This window comes from Sardina pilchardus, chromosome 17, assembly GCF_963854185.1.
Source record: "Sardina pilchardus chromosome 17, fSarPil1.1, whole genome shotgun sequence".
Taxonomy (NCBI): domain Eukaryota; kingdom Metazoa; phylum Chordata; class Actinopteri; order Clupeiformes; family Clupeidae; genus Sardina; species Sardina pilchardus.
The window spans coordinates 5,183,078-5,203,077 of NC_085010.1; the positions used below are offsets into that span (position 1 = coordinate 5,183,078).

The 20,000-nt window shown below is 43.1% G+C and overlaps 1 protein-coding gene across 2 annotated transcripts in view; it reads right to left on the minus strand.

The window, feature by feature from the left end:
* The window catches only part of LOC134061800 (copine-8), a 136,131-nt gene that overhangs the window by 35,775 nt on the left and 80,356 nt on the right, over positions 1 to 20,000 (minus strand). The window contains exons 10-14 of one of the 2 annotated variants that reach the window (XM_062517599.1): positions 19,357 to 19,398; positions 18,398 to 18,487; positions 18,107 to 18,182; positions 15,197 to 15,250; positions 1,826 to 1,887 (exon numbers count right to left, since the gene is read on the minus strand). In XM_062517599.1, the coding sequence (XP_062373583.1) occupies positions 1,826 to 1,887; positions 15,197 to 15,250; positions 18,107 to 18,182; positions 18,398 to 18,487; positions 19,357 to 19,398 (324 nt within the window). The remainder of the gene's footprint in view (positions 1 to 1,825; positions 1,888 to 15,196; positions 15,251 to 18,106; positions 18,183 to 18,397; positions 18,488 to 19,356; positions 19,399 to 20,000) is intronic. The other variant, XM_062517601.1, reaches the window with a different exon arrangement.

Genomic DNA, 20,000 nt, shown 5'->3' on the forward strand with positions numbered 1-20,000 from the left:
ACTATCATATTCTCCAACCACGACGGCCTCCCTTGCAACAACACAAGAGGTGAATTTCACTGTCATTACGAATAGGCAAGGTCATTTGTCACTAAATTAACAACACAGACAGAAACACTCGCCCAAGACAATTTCCTTCTTGCTCAACCATACTAAGCAGTTGTAATAACGTAGCCTATTTATGCGTTTCCTGTATTTATTTTCCGAACTGATCTCATGAACACAATTTTTTCGGAGGTCGGGACTTTTTAAAGGCAGGTCCTCCGAGGTTCCGAGCTGCATGAACGCAGTATTATGCACGGAACTAAATGTCATCATAGCTGATCAATTAGGCCTACGCAGTCAGCTAAACATTTGAAACTTGCGCAAAACGGCATGAACCCAGCATCTGCACGTCACATAAAATACAAATTGAAGCAATAAGTTGGTAATCGGATAATCCTACTGCAAAGCCTTTTCATAGGTATGCTACGTTTATGACATATAACGTTGATTACGAACACATTTCACCACAGCTGACAATTAGCTTACGACATTTTAACCGGAGCTGCCGGCTGTTTTGGCTGATTCTTGAGCTCTCAGCGGAGTGCAGACTTTCGCGGAGTGTGTCTTCATCAGATGATGAAAAAACGTAGCTTATAAGCATGATTTTCTGAACTGCATTATCACTATTTTTACCCCCATACCTGTCAAGCTACAACAGAAAGCCTCTTCAGTGTGCTTAGGCCAATCGCCAAAGCCTCGTCTAGCCTGTTAATCAAATGAATGTAAGAAAGTAAAGTTGTCCGTCATGTTATTGAAAGATACATGTCTGACAACTGACTGACATGAGGGTTCACTCCTCGTTAGGCTGCGCTAAAGGAAGCACCGTGGTTATCCTCTCTTTCGTAGAGAGAGAGAGAGAGAGAGAGAGAGAGAGAGAGAGAGAGAGAGAGAGAGAGAGAGAGAGAGAGAGAGAGAGAAGAAGAAAAACAATCAAGCATGAAAATGGAAATTATCGCGGCCGGAAAAGTTATCGAGCTCATTTTTTTTATCGTGCGATTTATTGATTTATTGAATATCGCGACAGGCCTATTAGTGCATGTTTGTGTGCATGTGTGTGTGTGTGCGCTTGCCTCTAAAACACTCATGTGAGTTGTGCTTGCGTATGGGGAGTGTGACAAACAGAGAGAGTTTAAAAGAAACATCGCACCCACACACTCTCACACACACACACACACACTGAAGATGTCACAAAGCCGAGATACTCAGATGTGTTTGTGTACAGTATGAGGATTGTAACAAACAGACAAACAGAAGGAGTCTGCATTGTTGACTCATTTGGCTGACAAAGGTGCCATCTGTTTCCATACACTCCTCTCTACGCCAGGCTGAGGCATGAGGGCCCATCATTAGGAATAGATATCCTGAGCTCTGCCTCATCCGTGTGTGTGTGTGTGTGTGTGTGTGGAATAGATATCGCTCTGCCTCATCCGTGTGACACACACACACACACACACACAACACACACAACAAACACCTGATTCATGCCAATATTGATGATCTCACACTTCATGTAAAGTAATCAGGGTCATATGTGATGACATTACACACACCTACACGCTGTCAGACACACACACACACACACACACCCTGTCACACAAAATCACAATCATCAGTATCTGAGTCACCAATCACACACTAGCAGGCCTCACTAACATTCCTTTGCCATGGAAACCTGTTTAGCTCTTAGCAACAGCATTGACTGCAAGCAATGATTGTCTGCTTTTGCACACGCACACACACACACACACACACACACACACACACACACACACACACTCACCCGCCCTTGATGTAGTCCAGGAATGTCACCTCAATGTCTACCAGAAAGGACAGTAGTGTTACCTAGAAACAGTGGACCAGAGATGCACACACACACACACACACACACACACACACACACACACACACACACACACACACACACACACACACAGGTCTTGTAAGGACAGCCTTTGTCAGGATGAGAGCTGTTGAGAATGGTCATTTAAGGAGCATCATGTAAGGCATGTAAACTGAAGCACAATGTGAGAGCTGGTCACTCTAGGTCACTACTGGAAAAACTGACCAATGCCCAAACTCTAAAAATAGTCAAGTTTACATGGACTGTGTCTTTGTCATTTCGATTAAACTCTTCCGATTGTGCCGTTTTGTTTACATGGGGCTGGCCTACATTCTATTCCGATCAGGTGCTTTCAAGCGGATCTTTGGTCGAAATAGCCGTTGTTGCCAACTTTTCATTGAGAAGATACAGCAATCAATCCGAATGACTGTATACCAGGGCTCTTCAATTAGCGGCCCGCGGGCCGGATCCGGCCCCCGAGCTACTTTGTAGTGGCCCTTTAAGTGTTGGCTGATGTTGTTATATGAGCAAATCCTTATACTCGGTAGAGACGTAAATAGCTGGTGGAAAACACGATAATGGAGGTACAGCGATAGGCTACACTGCGAGTAGCGCCTATGAATAATGATTTGTGCGGTGCGTTGCCGTTGTAGGCTACTGTGTATTATGCAAATAGACCAGGAGCCCAGAGGGGTCAGCCTAGTTGGGAAGGTTACCAATTTTTATTGATACTACGATGTCTGGCATGGTCCCCAGATAGAGGACCGGCACGTCTGCCGGGTTCCCTCTGGTGGGTGTGGCCAGGGGGGGTGTAAAACTAGCACCCCAAAAATGGGCTAGATTAGTTGGCGAGGTTACCACTTGAAACCTGTTGCAAATTGTTTGCCATGGTCCCCTGATTGAGGAATGGCCACTGCCAGATGTTTTTAGTGGTGGGCGGGGCTTGCCAGACATCATTAAGTGAGGGGTGGAAAAACCTGTTACAAATTGTTCATCATAGTCCCCTGATAGAGAAATGACCACTGCCAGACATTTTTAGTGGTGGGTTACCCCCGGCAGACGCCCCCGAATGATGACACCCCCAAAAATGGGCTAGATCAGTTGGTGAGGTTACCACTTGAAACCTGTTACAAATTGTTCATCATAGTCCCCTGATAGAGAAATGACCACTGCCAGACATTTTTAGTGGTGGGTTACCCCCGGCAGACGCCCTCGAATGATGACACCCCCAAAAATGGGCTAGATCTGTTGGTGAGGTTACCACTTGAAACCTGTTGTAAATTGTTCATCATAGTCCCCTGATAGAGAAATGACCATTGCCAGACATTTTTTGTGGTGGGTTACCCCCGGCAGACACCCCCATATGATGACACCCCCAAAAATGGGCTGGATCAGTTGGTGAGGTTACCTATTCAAACCTGTTTAAAAAAATGTCAATATGGTCCTCTGACAGAAAAATTACCACAGCCAGACATTTTTGTTGGTGGGTTACACCAGCAGATGCCCCTGTATGATGGCACCTCAAAAATGGACTAGATCAGCTGGTGAGGCTACCAATTGTTAAACGCCTGCAACTGCCAGAGTTAGGCCTATTTCAGGCCAGAATGGGGAATTGGGACGAGACGAAAGCGATTTTTACCGGCGGTGGCGAAAATGGAAACAGAACTTTGCTTTTATTTTTATTTTATTTCAAGTTATTTTATTTTACATCATGTTTATCTTACTTTACTGTACAGCACATTGAATTGCATTTATGTATGAAATGCACTATACAAATAAAATTGCCTTGCCTTGCCTTCCACACCAACACGATGGTAGACAGGCGGCAGCGGCGCGGGAGCTGCTCTGCATTTGGAAAATAGAGCTTGAGCAGAATTTTGACGGCAGTGGCAGGTAGTGTCCTGTTGAAATGAATGGCAAAGTAGCAAACTAGCATTGTATATGGGGAGATTTTGAACAGGACTGGCTGTGCTCGCCAACACTGTCGGTGCGAAAGGCCGAGTAGAACACACCGCCTGATACCCGGCTGTCTTCTCGCTGCTGACACGCCACGCTCTTGTGTGTATCTGGCCCTATATCCCAAAAACGGGCCACAAAGCTTGCCCAAAAACTTTGGCTTGCCACACAAAGCGACTTCATGTATTATAGAGTACAAACTCACAAGATTTATTGCAAAAAAGGTTGACCATCTAGACAGTGAAGGTCTCAAGGACTGGTGAAAATTCGAGCACTTCTTTAAATTTAATGAGCAAAACATAAAGTCGCCTGTATTAAAAGTCGGTCATTGTAGAAGCCTTGGCCTCCGAAATCAAATCTTTTTATGTACCAATTATAGACCATTAGCACACAAAATTTGGTGCAAATCTGTCCACTCTTTCAAAAGGTAAAGCATTTACACAAAATACCTTTCTGAGTGGCCAGCAAAAAATAATAATTTCAATCAAAAAGATCCATGTCACTTTTTTTCTAACACACTGTACGGGATAAAGGAGCTGATCCTTGTCACATGTACAGTAATATCCCATCATCTGAAGGCCTCCGATCACCACTCCAGATTTTTTTTTTTCAAATCTAAAGTGGTCAATTGATGGGATTGGACTGTCATTTGGATCGAGCAGAAGACTGCTGAAGGTTGGTTCAAACATTTTCTATTATCATTTAATATAATTTTATATCATTATATAGTCCTATCTTTCTTTGCCCCTTATTGTTGAGCTCTACATTTATGTATGTATGTATGTATGTATGTATGTATGTATGTATGTATGTATGTATGTATACATGTATGTATGTACGTGTGTACTAGGGCCGTAATGATATTGTATCGAACCGAGAAATTGTGATACACAGATTCACAATACTGTATCGCGATACAAGGAGGCAGTATCATGATACGCCCTTTTAACGTTTTGATACCGATCAGGCCAGAAAACTACATGATATGAAGTGATAGTGCTTCCAAACAATCATTATTATATAGAAACTTTTAAAAAGTAACAGTAGCCTCTTGTAACCTGTTCTACCTATAAACTATCATAGTTTTTATTCATAAAGTTTATAATGTTGGCAAATGTGAAATAGTGTGGTGTATCGAACTGTAGCTCATGAATAGTGATTCAAACCGAATCGTGAGTTGAGTGTATCGTTACACTTCTAGTGTGTACATATCTCTGTATATCAGAAGGTTACAAAATCACTGCCTGAAAACCCATTCTTGATGATGATGATAAGATAATGATCAAATGACCAACAGAATTCATTGTAGGAGGCTATAGACTTACATAATTCTTAGGCCTATCAATTAAATATTCAGGCCTATCAATTCAAATACTTAGTCTCTTAGATCCTAAGCCATCTGGAAGAATGGGTTTTCAGGCAGTGATTTTGTAACCTTCTGATATACAGAGATATGTACACACTAGAAGTGTAACGATACACTCGACTCACGATTCGGTTTGAATCACTATTCATGAGCTACAGTTCGATACACCACACTATTTCACATTTGCCAACATTATAAACTTTATGAATAAAAACTATGATAGTTTATAGGTAGAACAGGTTACAAGAGGCTACTGTTACTTTTTAAAAGTTTCTATATAATAATGATTGTTTGGAAGCACTATCACTTCATATCATGTAGTTTTCTGGCCTGATCGGTATCAAAACGTTAAAAGGGCGTATCATGATACTGCCTCCTTGTATCGCGATACAGTATTGTGAATCTGTGTATCACAATTTCTCGGTTCGATACAATATCATTACGGCCCTAGTACACACGTACATACATACATGTATACATACATACATACATACATACATAAATGTAGAGCTCAACAATAAGGGGCAAAGAAAGATAGGACTATATAATGATATAAGATTATATTAAATGATAATAGAAAATGTTTGAACCAACCTTCAGCAGTCTTCAGCTCGATCCAAATGACAGTCCAATCCCATCAATTGACCACTTTAGATTTGAAAAAAAAAAATCTGGAGTGGTGATCTGAGGCCTTCAGATGATGGGATATTACTGTACATGTGGCAAGGATCAGCTCCTTTATCCCGTACAGTGTGTTAGAAAAAAAGTGACATGGATCTTTTTGATTGAAATTATTATTTTTTGCTGGCCACTCAGAAAGGTATTTTGTGTAAATGCTTTACCTTTTGAAAGAGTGGACAGATTTGCACCAAATTTTGTGTGCTAATGGTCTATAATTGGTACATAAAAAGATTTGATTTCGGAGGCCAAGGCTTCTACAATGACCGACTTTTAATACAGGCGACTTTATGTTTTGCTCATTAAATTTAAAGAAGTGCTCGAATTTTCACCAGTCCTTGAGACCTTCACTGTCTAGATGGTCAACCTTTTTTGCAATAAATCTTGTGAGTTTGTACTCTATAATACATGAAGTCGCTTTGTGTGGCAAGCCAAAGTTTTTGGGCAAGCTTTGTGGCCCGTTTTTGGGATATAGGGCCAGATACACACAAGAGCGTGGCGTGTCAGCAGCGAGAAGACAGCCGGGTATCAGGCGGTGTGCTCTACTCGGCCTTTCGCACCGACAGTGTTGACGAACACAGCCAGTCCTGTTCAAAATCTCCCCATATACAATGCTAGTTTGCTACTTTGCCATTCATTTCAACAGGACACTACCTGCCACTGCCGTCAAAATTCTGCTCAAGCTCTATTTTCCAAATGCAGAGCAGCTCCCGCGCCGCTGCCGCCTGTCTACCATCGTGTTGGTGTGGAAGGCAAGGCAAGGCAATTTTATTTGTATAGTGCATTTCATACATAAATGCAATTCAATGTGCTGTACAGTAAAGTAAGATAAACATGATGTAAAATAAAATAACTTGAAATAAAATAAAAATAAAAGCAAAGTTCTGTTTCCATTTTCGCCACCGCCGGTAAAAATCGCTTTCGTCTCGTCCCAATTCCCCATTCTGGTCTGAAATAGGCCTAACTCTGGCAGTTGCAGGCGTTTAACAATTGGTAGCCTCACCAGCTGATCTAGTCCATTTTTGAGGTGCCATCATACAGGGGCATCTGCTGGTGTAACCCACCAACAAAAATGTCTGGCTGTGGTAATTTTTCTGTCAGAGGACCATATTGACATTTTTTTAAACAGGTTTGAATAGGTAACCTCACCAACTGATCCAGCCCATTTTTGGGGGTGTCATCATATGGGGGTGTCTGCCGGGGGTAACCCACCACAAAAAATGTCTGGCAATGGTCATTTCTCTATCAGGGGACTATGATGAACAATTTACAACAGGTTTCAAGTGGTAACCTCACCAACAGATCTAGCCCATTTTTGGGGGTGTCATCATTCGAGGGCGTCTGCCGGGGGTAACCCACCACTAAAAATGTCTGGCAGTGGTCATTTCTCTATCAGGGGACTATGATGAACAATTTGTAACAGGTTTCAAGTGGTAACCTCACCAACTGATCTAGCCCATTTTTGGGGGTGTCATCATTCGGGGGCGTCTGCCGGGGGTAACCCACCACTAAAAATGTCTGGCAGTGGTCATTTCTCTATCAGGGGACTATGATGAACAATTTGTAACAGGTTTCAAGTGGTAACCTCACCAACTGATCTAGCCCATTTTTGGGGGTGTCATCATTCGGGGGCGTCTGCCGGGGGTAACCCACCACTAAAAATGTCTGGCAGTGGTCATTTCTCTATCAGGGGACTATGATGAACAATTTGTAACAGGTTTCAAGTGGTAACCTCACCAACTGATCTACAGTGGGTACGGGTTGAGAATGCACCTTCTCCCGCGGGACTCCCGAAGAGATCCCGCAGTGCGTCAAGCCGATTTTTTTCGAGGCTAAGGCAATGTACCCAAACAACCACCAGGTGGCAGAAAGCTTCAACTGCATTTAATGATGAAGACCGCATATCCGTCAATAGTCGACTCCTTAATCTCACTGAATCATTAAAATGAAGGTGATGACTGGCGAAATTATTCAAACGACACTTCAATGAACCATTGTTGAAATGAATGAAATGGTTATAGAAATCGCCTACAGCCAGCGTTATAAGAAATATATAAGTAATAGTTAAAGTCTTCTTCCGTATTAAACAGATAGCCTACGGGACGCTCTTTGTTCCGTAGGCTATTTTAAGGAACTACTCAATGCACACACACTGGGTAAACTGGCGCGCTACAAACATTAAAATGTCAAATCATATTTATTTCTCTTTGTCGCCATGATATTGGGGGAAACGCGGAGAGGCGAGATGGTCAGTCTTCGTATTTGTTCTTCGCGTTTCGTTATAAGAAATATATAAGTAATAGTTAAAGTCTTCTTCTGTATTAAACAGATAGCCTACGGGACGCTCTTTGTTCCGTATTTTAAGGAACTGCTCAATTCACACACACTGGGTAAACTGGCGCGCTACAAACATTAAAATGTCAAATCATATTTATTTCTCTTTGTCGCCATGATATTGGGGGAAACGCGGAGAGGCGAGATGGTCAGTCCTCGTATTTTTTCTTCGCGTTTCGTTATAAGAAATATATAAGTAATAGTTAAAGTCTTCTTCTGTATTAAACAGATAGCCTACGGGACGCTCTTTGTTCCGTAGGCTATTTTAAGGAACTACTCAATGCACACACACTGGGTAAACTGGCGCGCTACAAACATTAAAATGTCAAATCATATGTATTTCTCTTTGTCGCCGTGATATTAGGGGAAACGCGGAGAGGCGAGATGGTCAGTCCTCGTATTTTTTCTTCGCGTTTCGTTATAAGAAATATATAAGTAGCCTAATAGTTAAAGTCTTCTTCTGTATTGAACAGATAGCCTACGGGACGCTCTTTGTTCCGTATTTTAAGGAACTACTCAAAGCACACACACTGGGTAAACTGGCGCGCTACAAACATTAAAATGTCAAATCATATTTATTTCTTTGTCGCCATGGTAGGCCTATTGGGGGAAACGCGGAGAGGCGAGATGGTCAGTCCTCGTATTTTTTCTTCGCGTTTCGTCATAAGAATATATAAGTAATAGTTAAAGTCTTCTTCTGTATTCTCTGCCACATTCGACAACAGCATTCAAGTTCCTTCTCAGCACGATGACGTGACTTTGCTTGCTGTTGGCCCAGATTAGAACAACATGCTCGAATTCACCAACAGAGTCGCGGCAACGTTGGTAGATACCAGTGATGCGCGGGTACGTGTCTGAACGCCCCGCCCCGCCCCGCCGTTTACAACTAACCCGACCGCAACTCGGACCGCAAAAAAAAAATATTGAAATACAGGACCCGACCCGCTTCCCGACCCGCTTATTGTAAAAAGTAGCCTAGTCTAACTTAGTCGTAGCGTCATTGAGCTATGCAAAATTGGTATCTCATATGCATGTAAAACAATAATATAGCCTATATTGCCTAATTATATATAGCCTATAATTGCTCAGAATTTGGGAAACATGCATTTAGTCTACCTTTTTTTTGTTCCGTGTCAGCATTCATCCAAAAATGTGGCTGTTTGACTCAACATTGAACATAATCAGCCTAGGATTTTCCTATACAAATTCTGTTTCAGCCGTTCCTCACATGAATGCCTTGAAGCTCTCCCAAGCATGAAATGCAGGCATAGAATATTATTAAGAAACTCTTTATTAACGTCTTCATCAATGGACCAAAAGTCCATTGCTCCGCGATTATAAATTGCAGCGAGATGAAACCTTTATTGCACGACGTGGGGAAGAGCAGACGTGGGGCTTTCCAACGAGCCACTAGGCCTATACGTTGCGCAAGGACGCACATTGCATGCTCATACCAATTGTAGGCTATATGCCTTGATGACATTAAATTAAGAAATATTTCCTGATTTGGGAAACTTTTAGTTTATTTTTCTTTCCATAATACCATTCGATCTTGCTGGAAATGATCAGACTTGAGAAACACGCATTGCATCGGCAACTTCGCTGCTCAGTAGACGATTCTGCCACTTTCTGTAGAGGCCAGCAGTTCGAGATAAAAGCTGCAGATCATAGACAGAGAAAGCATATGCTCTGAGAACAGAACACAACTGCATGTCAAGTGTAGCCGAGGGTCTGTCTACGCAGAAACAACAAGTGCATTTCTACATGCTCGTGACAAAATGTGGGGGATAGAATCGCGTTTCAGTGGGAATGCTGCAACTTATGTCTTTTTCTTCTAAAGACAATTATGTACGATATAAATGACAATTTATTTTTTTTACCGACCCGACCAAACATGACCCGCATATCATTAAAAATATTTTTTCTTGACCCATAACCGCGGGTGACCGCGGGTGACAGCGGTCGCCCGCTCGATTTGGATCAGCCCGCGCATCACTGGTAGATACGGATGCCTGCTCTTCAGAGCCATCACCACAAAGGAGCACTAGAGCCTGGTGCAAAACCACCAACTGGGATGGATCGAAGGGCAAGCAAGCACTGCCACACAACGTCAAGACCTTTGTCAACACTAAGCAGAAAGTTTCCTACGATGGGGAGAAGTGGCCGCAAGGACTGCATCGATAAGATCAACGAATGCCTTCGCAAGCCCCGAAACCCTGGCGATACATTTTCTTTCCTTTAATTCAATAAAACATTGTTTATCTGAAGAACTTTTCCGAGGTTGTCTTGTCTACCAAATCCTAAACTTAAATAGAGTAAACATTTTATCTTATGAAAAAACTCTTAGGGGGAACAGTTAGGCAGCCCTTCCTCCATTATCGTAGTAGGACTATAGGCAATTTATTAGAGGGGTCAAAAAAAAACTAATAAAGTAGACTAAATGTGTCACTTTAGTGATTGGCTCTTTCAAATGCAAATTAGGTGGATGGGCTTTTGAATGGGCCTGCTGCAGGTGAGAGGACAAATCCTAAGAATTTATTGTTTTTAGAAAGTGCCATTATCATTGCCATATTCTCTTAAAACATAGGTTATATATTTGAAAACGAGTTGATTGGCTTCTAATGGTGTTTCTATAATATGATAAAAGCAGAGATTGAGATGTGTGTTTCCATGTGTGACTCCAGGGTGTTAAGCACTCATTCACAACTGTCCCATCGCTAAATGCTCTCTTGTGTTGCGTGATCACACAAGTATACCTGTCGTAGTGTGCTTTTAATTTGATAGGCCTAATTATTATCTCCGCCAAGGATATAGGATGAACAAAGTCTATGGATTTGCTATCCAGTAGCCTAATAATTAGGCTATGTGCCACGTCCGATTTCGCAAGTGGTGTAGTAGGCTACATTTAAAAACAGACAGCCGCCTGTGAGATCCATTTCATGAAGAGCATTATTGTCTTGTGCGATCATTCCCCCTCCCCCACACTCGTCTAACCAGTTCACTACATTATAGCCTATAGCCTATGCGGCACTGAGGACGACACTTGAGCCCGACACTATGTCAATGTAAAAATGTGTGAGTGCGCGCTGAACCACGAATTAACATATTAACTTTTCTTTTCAGCAGACATCGCAAACATAAAAAGAATCTCAAAACAGGAAATCTTTCATTTCTTTTAATAAATTGATTCATTTTGGTTCTGGAGAGGTTCTTCGACTGGGTATCGAACCCCGGTCGCTGGCGTACGATACCTATGCTTCAACCACTTGCGCCACAACTGGATGTGAAGTTCGAAAGGCTTTATTCGGCATATGTACTTGAACGTCGCCGTACTTGAACGTCGCCGGTTAAAATGAACAAGCCTCCGTTTTAAAATAGCTTAGGCCTACACATTTCTAAGTATTCCTAGCATGTAAATGTTGCCAAAATGTCCATCTTGTCCATCTCTTTCGTCTTCGCCTTGACGTTGACAATAATAGCCTATTCACGGAAATGCGGTCTTGTAACCGTAGCCTAATGAATTCATGAATTAATCTAAGGTTGCCTTTCGAGTAGCCTATTTCAGGTTGAATTGAAGGCTATTTCCTTCTGATAGGCCTATAGGTTTCTAAAACCATTTTCATTCATTTCAACAATGGTTTATTGAAACGTCGTTTGATTAATTTCGCCAGTCATCACTTTCATTTTAAGGATATAGGATGAACAAAGTCTATGGATTTGCTATCCAGTAGCCTAATAATTAGGCTATGTGCCACGTCCGATTTCGCAAGTGGTGTAGTAGGCTACATTTAAAAACAGACAGCCGCCTGTGAGATCCATTTCATGAAGAGCATTATTGTCTTGTGCGATCATTCCCCCTCCCCCACACTCGTCTAACCAGGTCACTACATTATAGCCTATATGCGGCACTGAGGACGACACGACACTTGAGCCCGACACTATGTCAATGTAAAAATGTGTGTGAGTGCGCGCTGAACCACGAATTAACATAGGCTATTAACTTTTCTTTTCAGCAGACATCGCAAACATAAAAAGAATCTCAAAACAGGAAGTCTTTCGTTTCTTTTAATAAATCAACGCATTTTCTTTTGATGGGTTCCGGAGAGGTTCTTCGACTAGGTTTCGAACTCCGGTCGCTGGCGTACGATACCTAAGCATCAACCACTTGCGCCACAGCTTGATGTGAACTTCATTGGGCTTTATTCGGGAAATGTACTTGAAACGTCGCCGGTTAAAATGAACAAGCCTCCGTTTTAAAATAGCTTACACATTTCTAAGTATTCCTAGCATGTAGCCTACATGTTGCCAAAATGTCCATCTTGTCCATCTCTTTCGTCTTCGCCTTGACGTTGACAATAATAGCCTATTCACGGAAATGCGGTCTTGTAACCCTAATGAATTCATGAATTAATCTAAGGTTGCCTTTCGAGTAGCCTATTTCAGGTTGAATTGAAGGAAATAATCCTTCTGATAGGCCTATAGGTTTCTAAAACCATTTTCATTCATTTCAACAATGGTTTATTGAAACGTCGTTTGATTAATTTCGCCAATCACTTTCATTTTAATGATTAAATGAGACGGATATGCGGAGCATTTCTCTCCCTCTCCGTTGACCAAAACGTTGCTCTGGCATCTCTGCTGGACTGACTGAGTTATAGGCTACGTCGAGTGAGAGAGCTGTGAGGTAGGCTGTAAACATTCGAAAACTCGGGCGGTCTATGTTGCCCCCTTGCGGTTGCAGTTTTCCCGATGCTTCGGGAGTCCCGATGTGCGGGAATGAAAGGAGCATTCTCAACCCGTACCATCTGTAGCCCATTTTCCACCCCTCACTTAATGATGTCTGGCAAGCCCCGCCCACCACTAAAAACATCTGGCAGTGGCCATTCCTCAATCAGGGGACCATGGCAAACAATTTGCAACAGGTTTCAAGTGGTAACCTCACCAACTAATCTAGCCCATTTTTGGGGTGCTAGTTTTACACCCCCCCTGGCCACACCCACCAGAGGGAACCCGGCAGACGTGCCGGTCCTCTATCTGGGGACCATGCCAGACATCGTAGTATCAATAAAAATTGGTAACCTTCCCAACTAGGCTGACCCCTCTGGGCTCCTGGTCTAAAAGACGTTACTTGTGCCTTGCTTCGTTTTTACGCAGCGTCACCAACATTGACGTGCGCCAAATCCAAGTTGTTTCCCTCAAAGTATGAAGCATTTTTGGTGCATGAAATCTCACCGGTAGTGCCTCTCCAGTTCAAGCAGATCCTCGCGAAAACATTCACGTACAGTAATTGGAGCAAATAGGAGTCGGTTTAAAAGTTTAACGTTGGTGGGATCAGTTCTGTTGCATGCTCTCACTCGCTCTGAAGTCCTGCAGCCACTGCACCTCAGCCAATTGCACGTAACGTTTAGAACGAGTGGAACATAAGTTCCATCTTAGCTTAGTTTCAACGTAAATTGCCACTGCGTTGGAGTATAAGCTACTAACATTTTAACGGGTTGCACCCATATGTGAAACTAATACGCATCCATCGCCTTGATGTCAAGTCCACTGTAAGTAACATTGATTTGTGAACACCAATCATCCGATTTAAATGATGGGAACGTTAAATGTACAAGTATGTTGAGAAGAGTTACATATGCGACCGATTACGCACATTTAATTAATATGAACACTGTTTGAAACCTGTTTGTACCCATTGGAAATTGTATGGACCTAGCAGTTATTGCGCAAAGCTCAGATTCCATTGCTGTTAATGTTATCACAGATTTCATATTAGCCATATTAGCAATGTAGATAGGCCTACAGTGTCACCTTCCCAATGCCTACCACTGTGGTAGTCTGGGCCTGTGGCAGAAATATTCCCAAAACACAAATACAACAAAATAACCACCAAAAAACTATATTATGCTTTTACAAAATGCAACATATTAGCAATATAGATCCAGTGTCACCTTCCCAATGTTGGCCTACCACTGTGGTAGTCTGGGCCTGTGGCAGAAATATTCCCAAAACACAAATAGGCTAACCACCAAAAAACAATATTATGCATTTACAAAATGCAACATTTGAAAACCCATATTGGTGCTGTTGTAGTTTATTGTATCTACATGTGTACGTGATTACTCATATTTCCAGCTGTATTTCTCCGGCCCCCCAGTTGTGATACTTTTCATGAACTGGCCCCTATTACAAACTAATTGAATAGCCCTGCTGTATACTGTTCAATTAGCCCTTTTCACGTGATGTCAGACGAAGCGTTGCTGGGTATCCTCCGGCATGTCCAGCCGCCAAATACTACAGAAGAAGAAGAAGAAGTAGTATTCATGGGTTTCATCAGGTCCCTTTCCACAGGTGTATACAATCAAGCACCATGCAGTCTGCATTGATAATCAAGGTGCTTGATTGTATATCACCTGTGGAAAGGGACCTGATGAAACTAATGAATACTTCTTCTTCTTCTTCTGTAGTATTTGGCGGCTGGACATGCCGGAGGATACCCAGCAACGCTTCGTCTGACATCACGTGAAAAGGGCTAATTGCAAAAGGAACAGACTACACCACCTCTGTCATCTCGATTAAAATTCTGATCGGATCAGGAATTTTTATTCCGATTGAGGTGTTTATATGATGATTTTGATTCCGATTGAGCTGTTGTTCAATTTCTAATCGGAATAGAAATGTCCATGTAAACATGGCTATTGATACGGATAGTCCATATTCAAGGATGAGGTGGCACCTAACCCTCAACTGTGAACTGGGCAGCCAACAAATTTCCTTCAGGACACATAAAGTGACTTAACTCTACAAAATGCATCTTCGTCACATGGCAAAACTACTTTCCTGTAGGCAACGGTCATCTCAGGTGAGGTTGACCAACTGAATTTACAATCACATTTAGCAGACATAGCTGACTCTGCTGAAATATCACTTGAATATTAAACACACCACCCAGAAACGGGGAAATATTGTCCACTCACCGTTCCTGAGTTCAGGTATTTTTTCTTTTTGCTTTTCTTCTTTGGATTTATCACCTTGTTGGAAATTAAAATAAAGAAAAACATTACAGTCGTGTAATGAAATTAGCAATTTGTGTGAAATCATGAAGTCTTTGAAATTAGAGCAATGTGGCAATCTTATTCCCCTAAAGTACCACAACCAGACAATATTGCAGCATTTCATCAAATGATGCAACCAATCACACAACAGAGCAGTGGGAGAATGTGCTCGCTCCGCCCAATTAAATGCCTTTAAGCAGTCTCAGTCTTTTATTAGCCCCTCTAAACAGCCTCTAAACCTTACAGCCTTACACACACACACACACACACACACACACACACACACACACACACACACACACACACACACACACACACACACACACACACACACACACACACACACACACACACACACACACACACAGGTCTTTTTAGGATATAAACCTTTCAGCCATCCAGACAAACAAAACAAAACAATAAAACAGAATGCTTATATTGCATTGCTGTGCTCTACACAGCCGTGAATGTCTGGTTGACATACATTTGTGTGCTGAGGCATGTTGAACTGAATCTAGTTGCAGAGAGAAGCGCGCTCAAACTCCAGACTCAATTCTAATGTGCAAAAGAACCGCACTCACTAGATCATTCTGATTCATTTGTTTTTTTATTATTGCACCATGCCTAAACAAACGCATTTCGGCATCAAGCCGTCCTCAGTGTATGAATCACACCCAAAGCTATGACTTGTTTTAACACGGTAACAAGTGGTCATGATCATTGAACTGAATCTAAGTAGTAGGTCTTTTAGTCCAAGTGAACGTTCACACCGAATTTGAATAATGCGCCTCAAGGCATTCTTGAGAATGGGACATACATGTGGACCTTGACCTTTCAACTTTGACCTCCAAAATCAAACCAGTCGATCATAGAGGGAGGAGAGTAGAGGAGAGGAGAGGAAAGGAGAGGAGAGGAGAGGAGAGGAGGAGGAGAGAAGAGGAGAGGAGAGGAGAGGAGAGGAGAGGAGAGGAGAGGAGAGGAGAGGAGAGGAGAGGAGAGTAGAGTAGAGTAGAGTAGAGGAGAGGAGAGGAGAGGAGAGGAGAGGGGAGGAGGAGAGGAGAGGAGAGGAGAGGAGGAGGAGAGGAGAGGAGAGGAGGAGGAGTCCCATGGGCAGTGGAGGTCTGATATTAAACAGGGAGGAGACCACTGTGTGGAGCCAGACACTGGAGCAGCAGGTGGCCAATATCCTCTCTGATATCAGCTCTTAATGGACATTACCCCTCCCCAACACACACACACACACACACACACACACAGACACACACACACACACACACACCCCACCTCTCTCCCCCCACACATACACCACCTCCCTCCCTCTATCCCTCTCTCCTTCCCTCCCTCGTTCTCCCATCTGCAACCTCATACACATTCATGGCCATGAACTCTCCTCTTCTACTCCAATCTCTATATCACTCACTCTTCATCTTCCTCTGCCTATCTAACTCACTCTATGGAACCACTCTATCACACACTATTTCCCCCTTCTGTCTCCTTCTACCACACACTTTATTCACCCTCTTATTTCAATCTTCCTCTCCTTTCACCACTTTTTCTCTTCCTCTTCCTCTCTTTCTCTTACTCTCTCACTCACTTTCTCTTTCTCACACACACTCTCACTCTCTCAGATGTCTATTAATGTATCTGCTGTATCTCTGGCCATAATATAATGAAAGCATGTATAAGTATGGCAGATCTTTAGTTTGGTGTGCAGGTATGCAGTTGTGTGTGTGTGTGTGTGTGTGTGTGTGTGTGTGTGTGTGTGTGTGTGTGTGTGTGTGTTTGCATGCGTGCGCGCACGTGTGTGTGTGTGTGTCAGGAGAGATGGGTGGGAGTCTGAGCAAATATCAATCTTTAGATGCTTTCCCTCATCTCTCTCTCTCTGCTGTCACTCCCTCACTCTCTTTTTTATTTAAATCCCCCTCTCTCCTCCCTCCTCTCTCTATCCTCCTTATCCCTCTCTCTCCCCTCTTTTCTCCATCATTTTATATTTCTCTCAACCTTCCCCTCTCTCTCTTCTCTATACAGCACTTCTCTCCCTGTACCTCCCCCTCCCTTTCTCCCTCCCTCTCTCTCCCCATCCCTCTCTTATCCCCCTCTCTCTCCTCTCTCTCTCCATCTCTCTCTCAAACTCTCTCCATCTCTACCTCTCTCCCCATCCCTCTCACTCTCACTCCATCCCTCTCTCTCTCTCCCTCTCTCTCTCCATCCCTTCTTTCTCTCTCCCTCCCTCCCTCTCTCTCTCCATCCCTCCATCTCTCTCTCTCCCTCTCTCCTCCTTCATTAGGGTGGACTCACTCAGCTGAAAATAAACATTCCGCCCACGCGGCTTCTGAGCTCACCACTGTCACCTTAATTAAGAGCAGCCTCCACCATCGCTCTTTCTGTGTGTGTGTGTCTGTGTCTCTGTATGACAATCACACACTGTTTGTGTGTGTCTGTATTATGCATGTGTGTGTTTGTGTGCGTGTGTGTACACTTAAAGTGTACACTGTAGGCCTATATTTGTGTTATTAGTGTTTGCAGTCTTGTGTATGTGTGTAAATGTTTGTCCCCAGAATCTCTTAATGTTACGTGAGTGTGTCCTCCATCTCTGAGTTTTTGTGCACACTGTGTGTGTGTATGTGTGCATGAGTGTGTGTGTGTGCGTGTGTATGCACGTGTGAGTGTGTGTGTGTGTGTGTGTGTGTGCGCGTGTGTGCATGTGTGTGCGTGTGTGTGTGTGCGCGTGTGTGTGCATGTGTGTGCGTGTGTGTGTGTGCGCGTGTGTGTGCATGTGTGTGTGTATGTGTGTGTGTGCATGTGTGTGTCTGCTGTGACAGGGTTACATACCTCATAGACGTTGAACTGTGACTGGCCGCGGGACAGCTCTCTGTAGCTTGTGCTAAACTCCCCAATGAAGTCATGGCTGAAAACGACAAACATACACACACATACGCACACACACACACACATACACATAACAACACGTTCAGCTGACACACACACTTGGTGTGTGTATTCAGTGACATCCCGACTCTTGTCTTATACACTGGCTCAGAAGTTGTGTTTGGCGTTGGGTTTTTTTTTTGTTTGTTTTGCTTTGTTTGAATTTGTTTTCTTATTGTTTTCTTAAGGTCTTACTTGGATCTGATTGGTTCCTGAAACCTGTCTGAGTTTGCCGATCCCCGTTTTTTAAAACGCTGTATAGTGTCCTTGGAATCTGCGAAGACGCTACATAAATAAAATCAATTATTGGTACTGCTATCAGGAATAAATAGATCTATACACATACTGTATCGTATACCACTAAGCACTGTATACCGTTATTATGCTATATGACTGTGTATGCAGGCAGAAGCAGGGAGAAGAGTTAAGCATCATGCAAATGCGCACTTTGACCTTTCCTTCACCACCCGCTAAAAGGGACCGGCCACTATTGATAGGTAAATAAAATGTAATATGTGAACACGTCAAAAGCCAGCAGAGGGGTGACGTTCTGGAGTTAGTGGAAGGACTAGCACATGACTATTAGAGGGTTAGCAGAATGCTAACGGAATGATTAGCAGAGGAGCTAGCATACAAGGAGCTAGCAGATGGACTAATGAAACCGTAAGCGGAAAGCAAAAGGACTAGCACAGGACCTAGCATGTTAGGAACTAGCAGAGAGACTAGCAAAACAGTTAGCTGAAGGACAAGCAGAAAGGTAAGTAAAGGGTTGAGCACAAAGACTAGCGGAAAAAATAGTGGAGAGGATAGCAATGGTTAGCATGGATGGAAAGTGGAGGAGACAGCTGGGTTAGCAGCACAATTAGCAGAGAACGGGGGCTAGCATTGAGACATAGCATGGACATAACAAGGAGGAAAGAATATGTTGACTCTAAAACTGTCTGCTCAGCCTGAAGCAGTTACAGCAGATAGAGCTATGAGCGTGATGTTAACAGCTAAGAACAGACAGAGATAGAGAGAGAGAGAGAGATGAGAAGGAGAAAGAGAGAGAGACAGAGAGAGAAAGAAAGACAGAGAGGAAGAAAAGAGAGTGAGAGAAAGAGAGAGAGAGAAAGGGAAAGGGAGAAGAATAAAAAGGGTTAACACATCTTCACCTGCCATCCCGATCCCAGTCATACACTTCAACCTTGATTGTTCTGGAGAGAGAGAGAGAAAAAGACATATGTTAGTGTGTGTGTGTGTGTGTGTGTGTGTGTGTGTGTGTGTGTGTGTGTGTGTTTGTGACTTTCTACTAGTTTGAGGTCAACAATCCTTTGATTGGTCATTTTTCAGTTCTTACCCAGCACACACATTTTTTCCTGACACACACACACACACACACACACACACACACACACACACACACACAAGCACAAGCATCACTATTTTACAGTGAGAGTCCATTTCAGCCTTGCCTGGCAATCTGCTCTTGACAAATTCAACAGCACAGTCCTGCAAGAGGCAATTTAACCCCGGGAAGATCTCACCGCCTCCTCTCTCACTCTCTCTCAACACACACACACACACACACACACACACACACACACACACACACACACACACACACAATCTCCCACTGCATTGCTTGAGAGCAGCCTTTGGCTTATCTGTTTTTCCTGTATTGCGCACACACACGTAAGGAAGGATCTCCATTCAGAGTGCTTTTGGGAAGAGGCAGTCATTACAGTCAGAGTGAACCACTCTCACGCTCTCTTTCTCTCTCTCTCTCTCACACACACACACACACACACACACACAC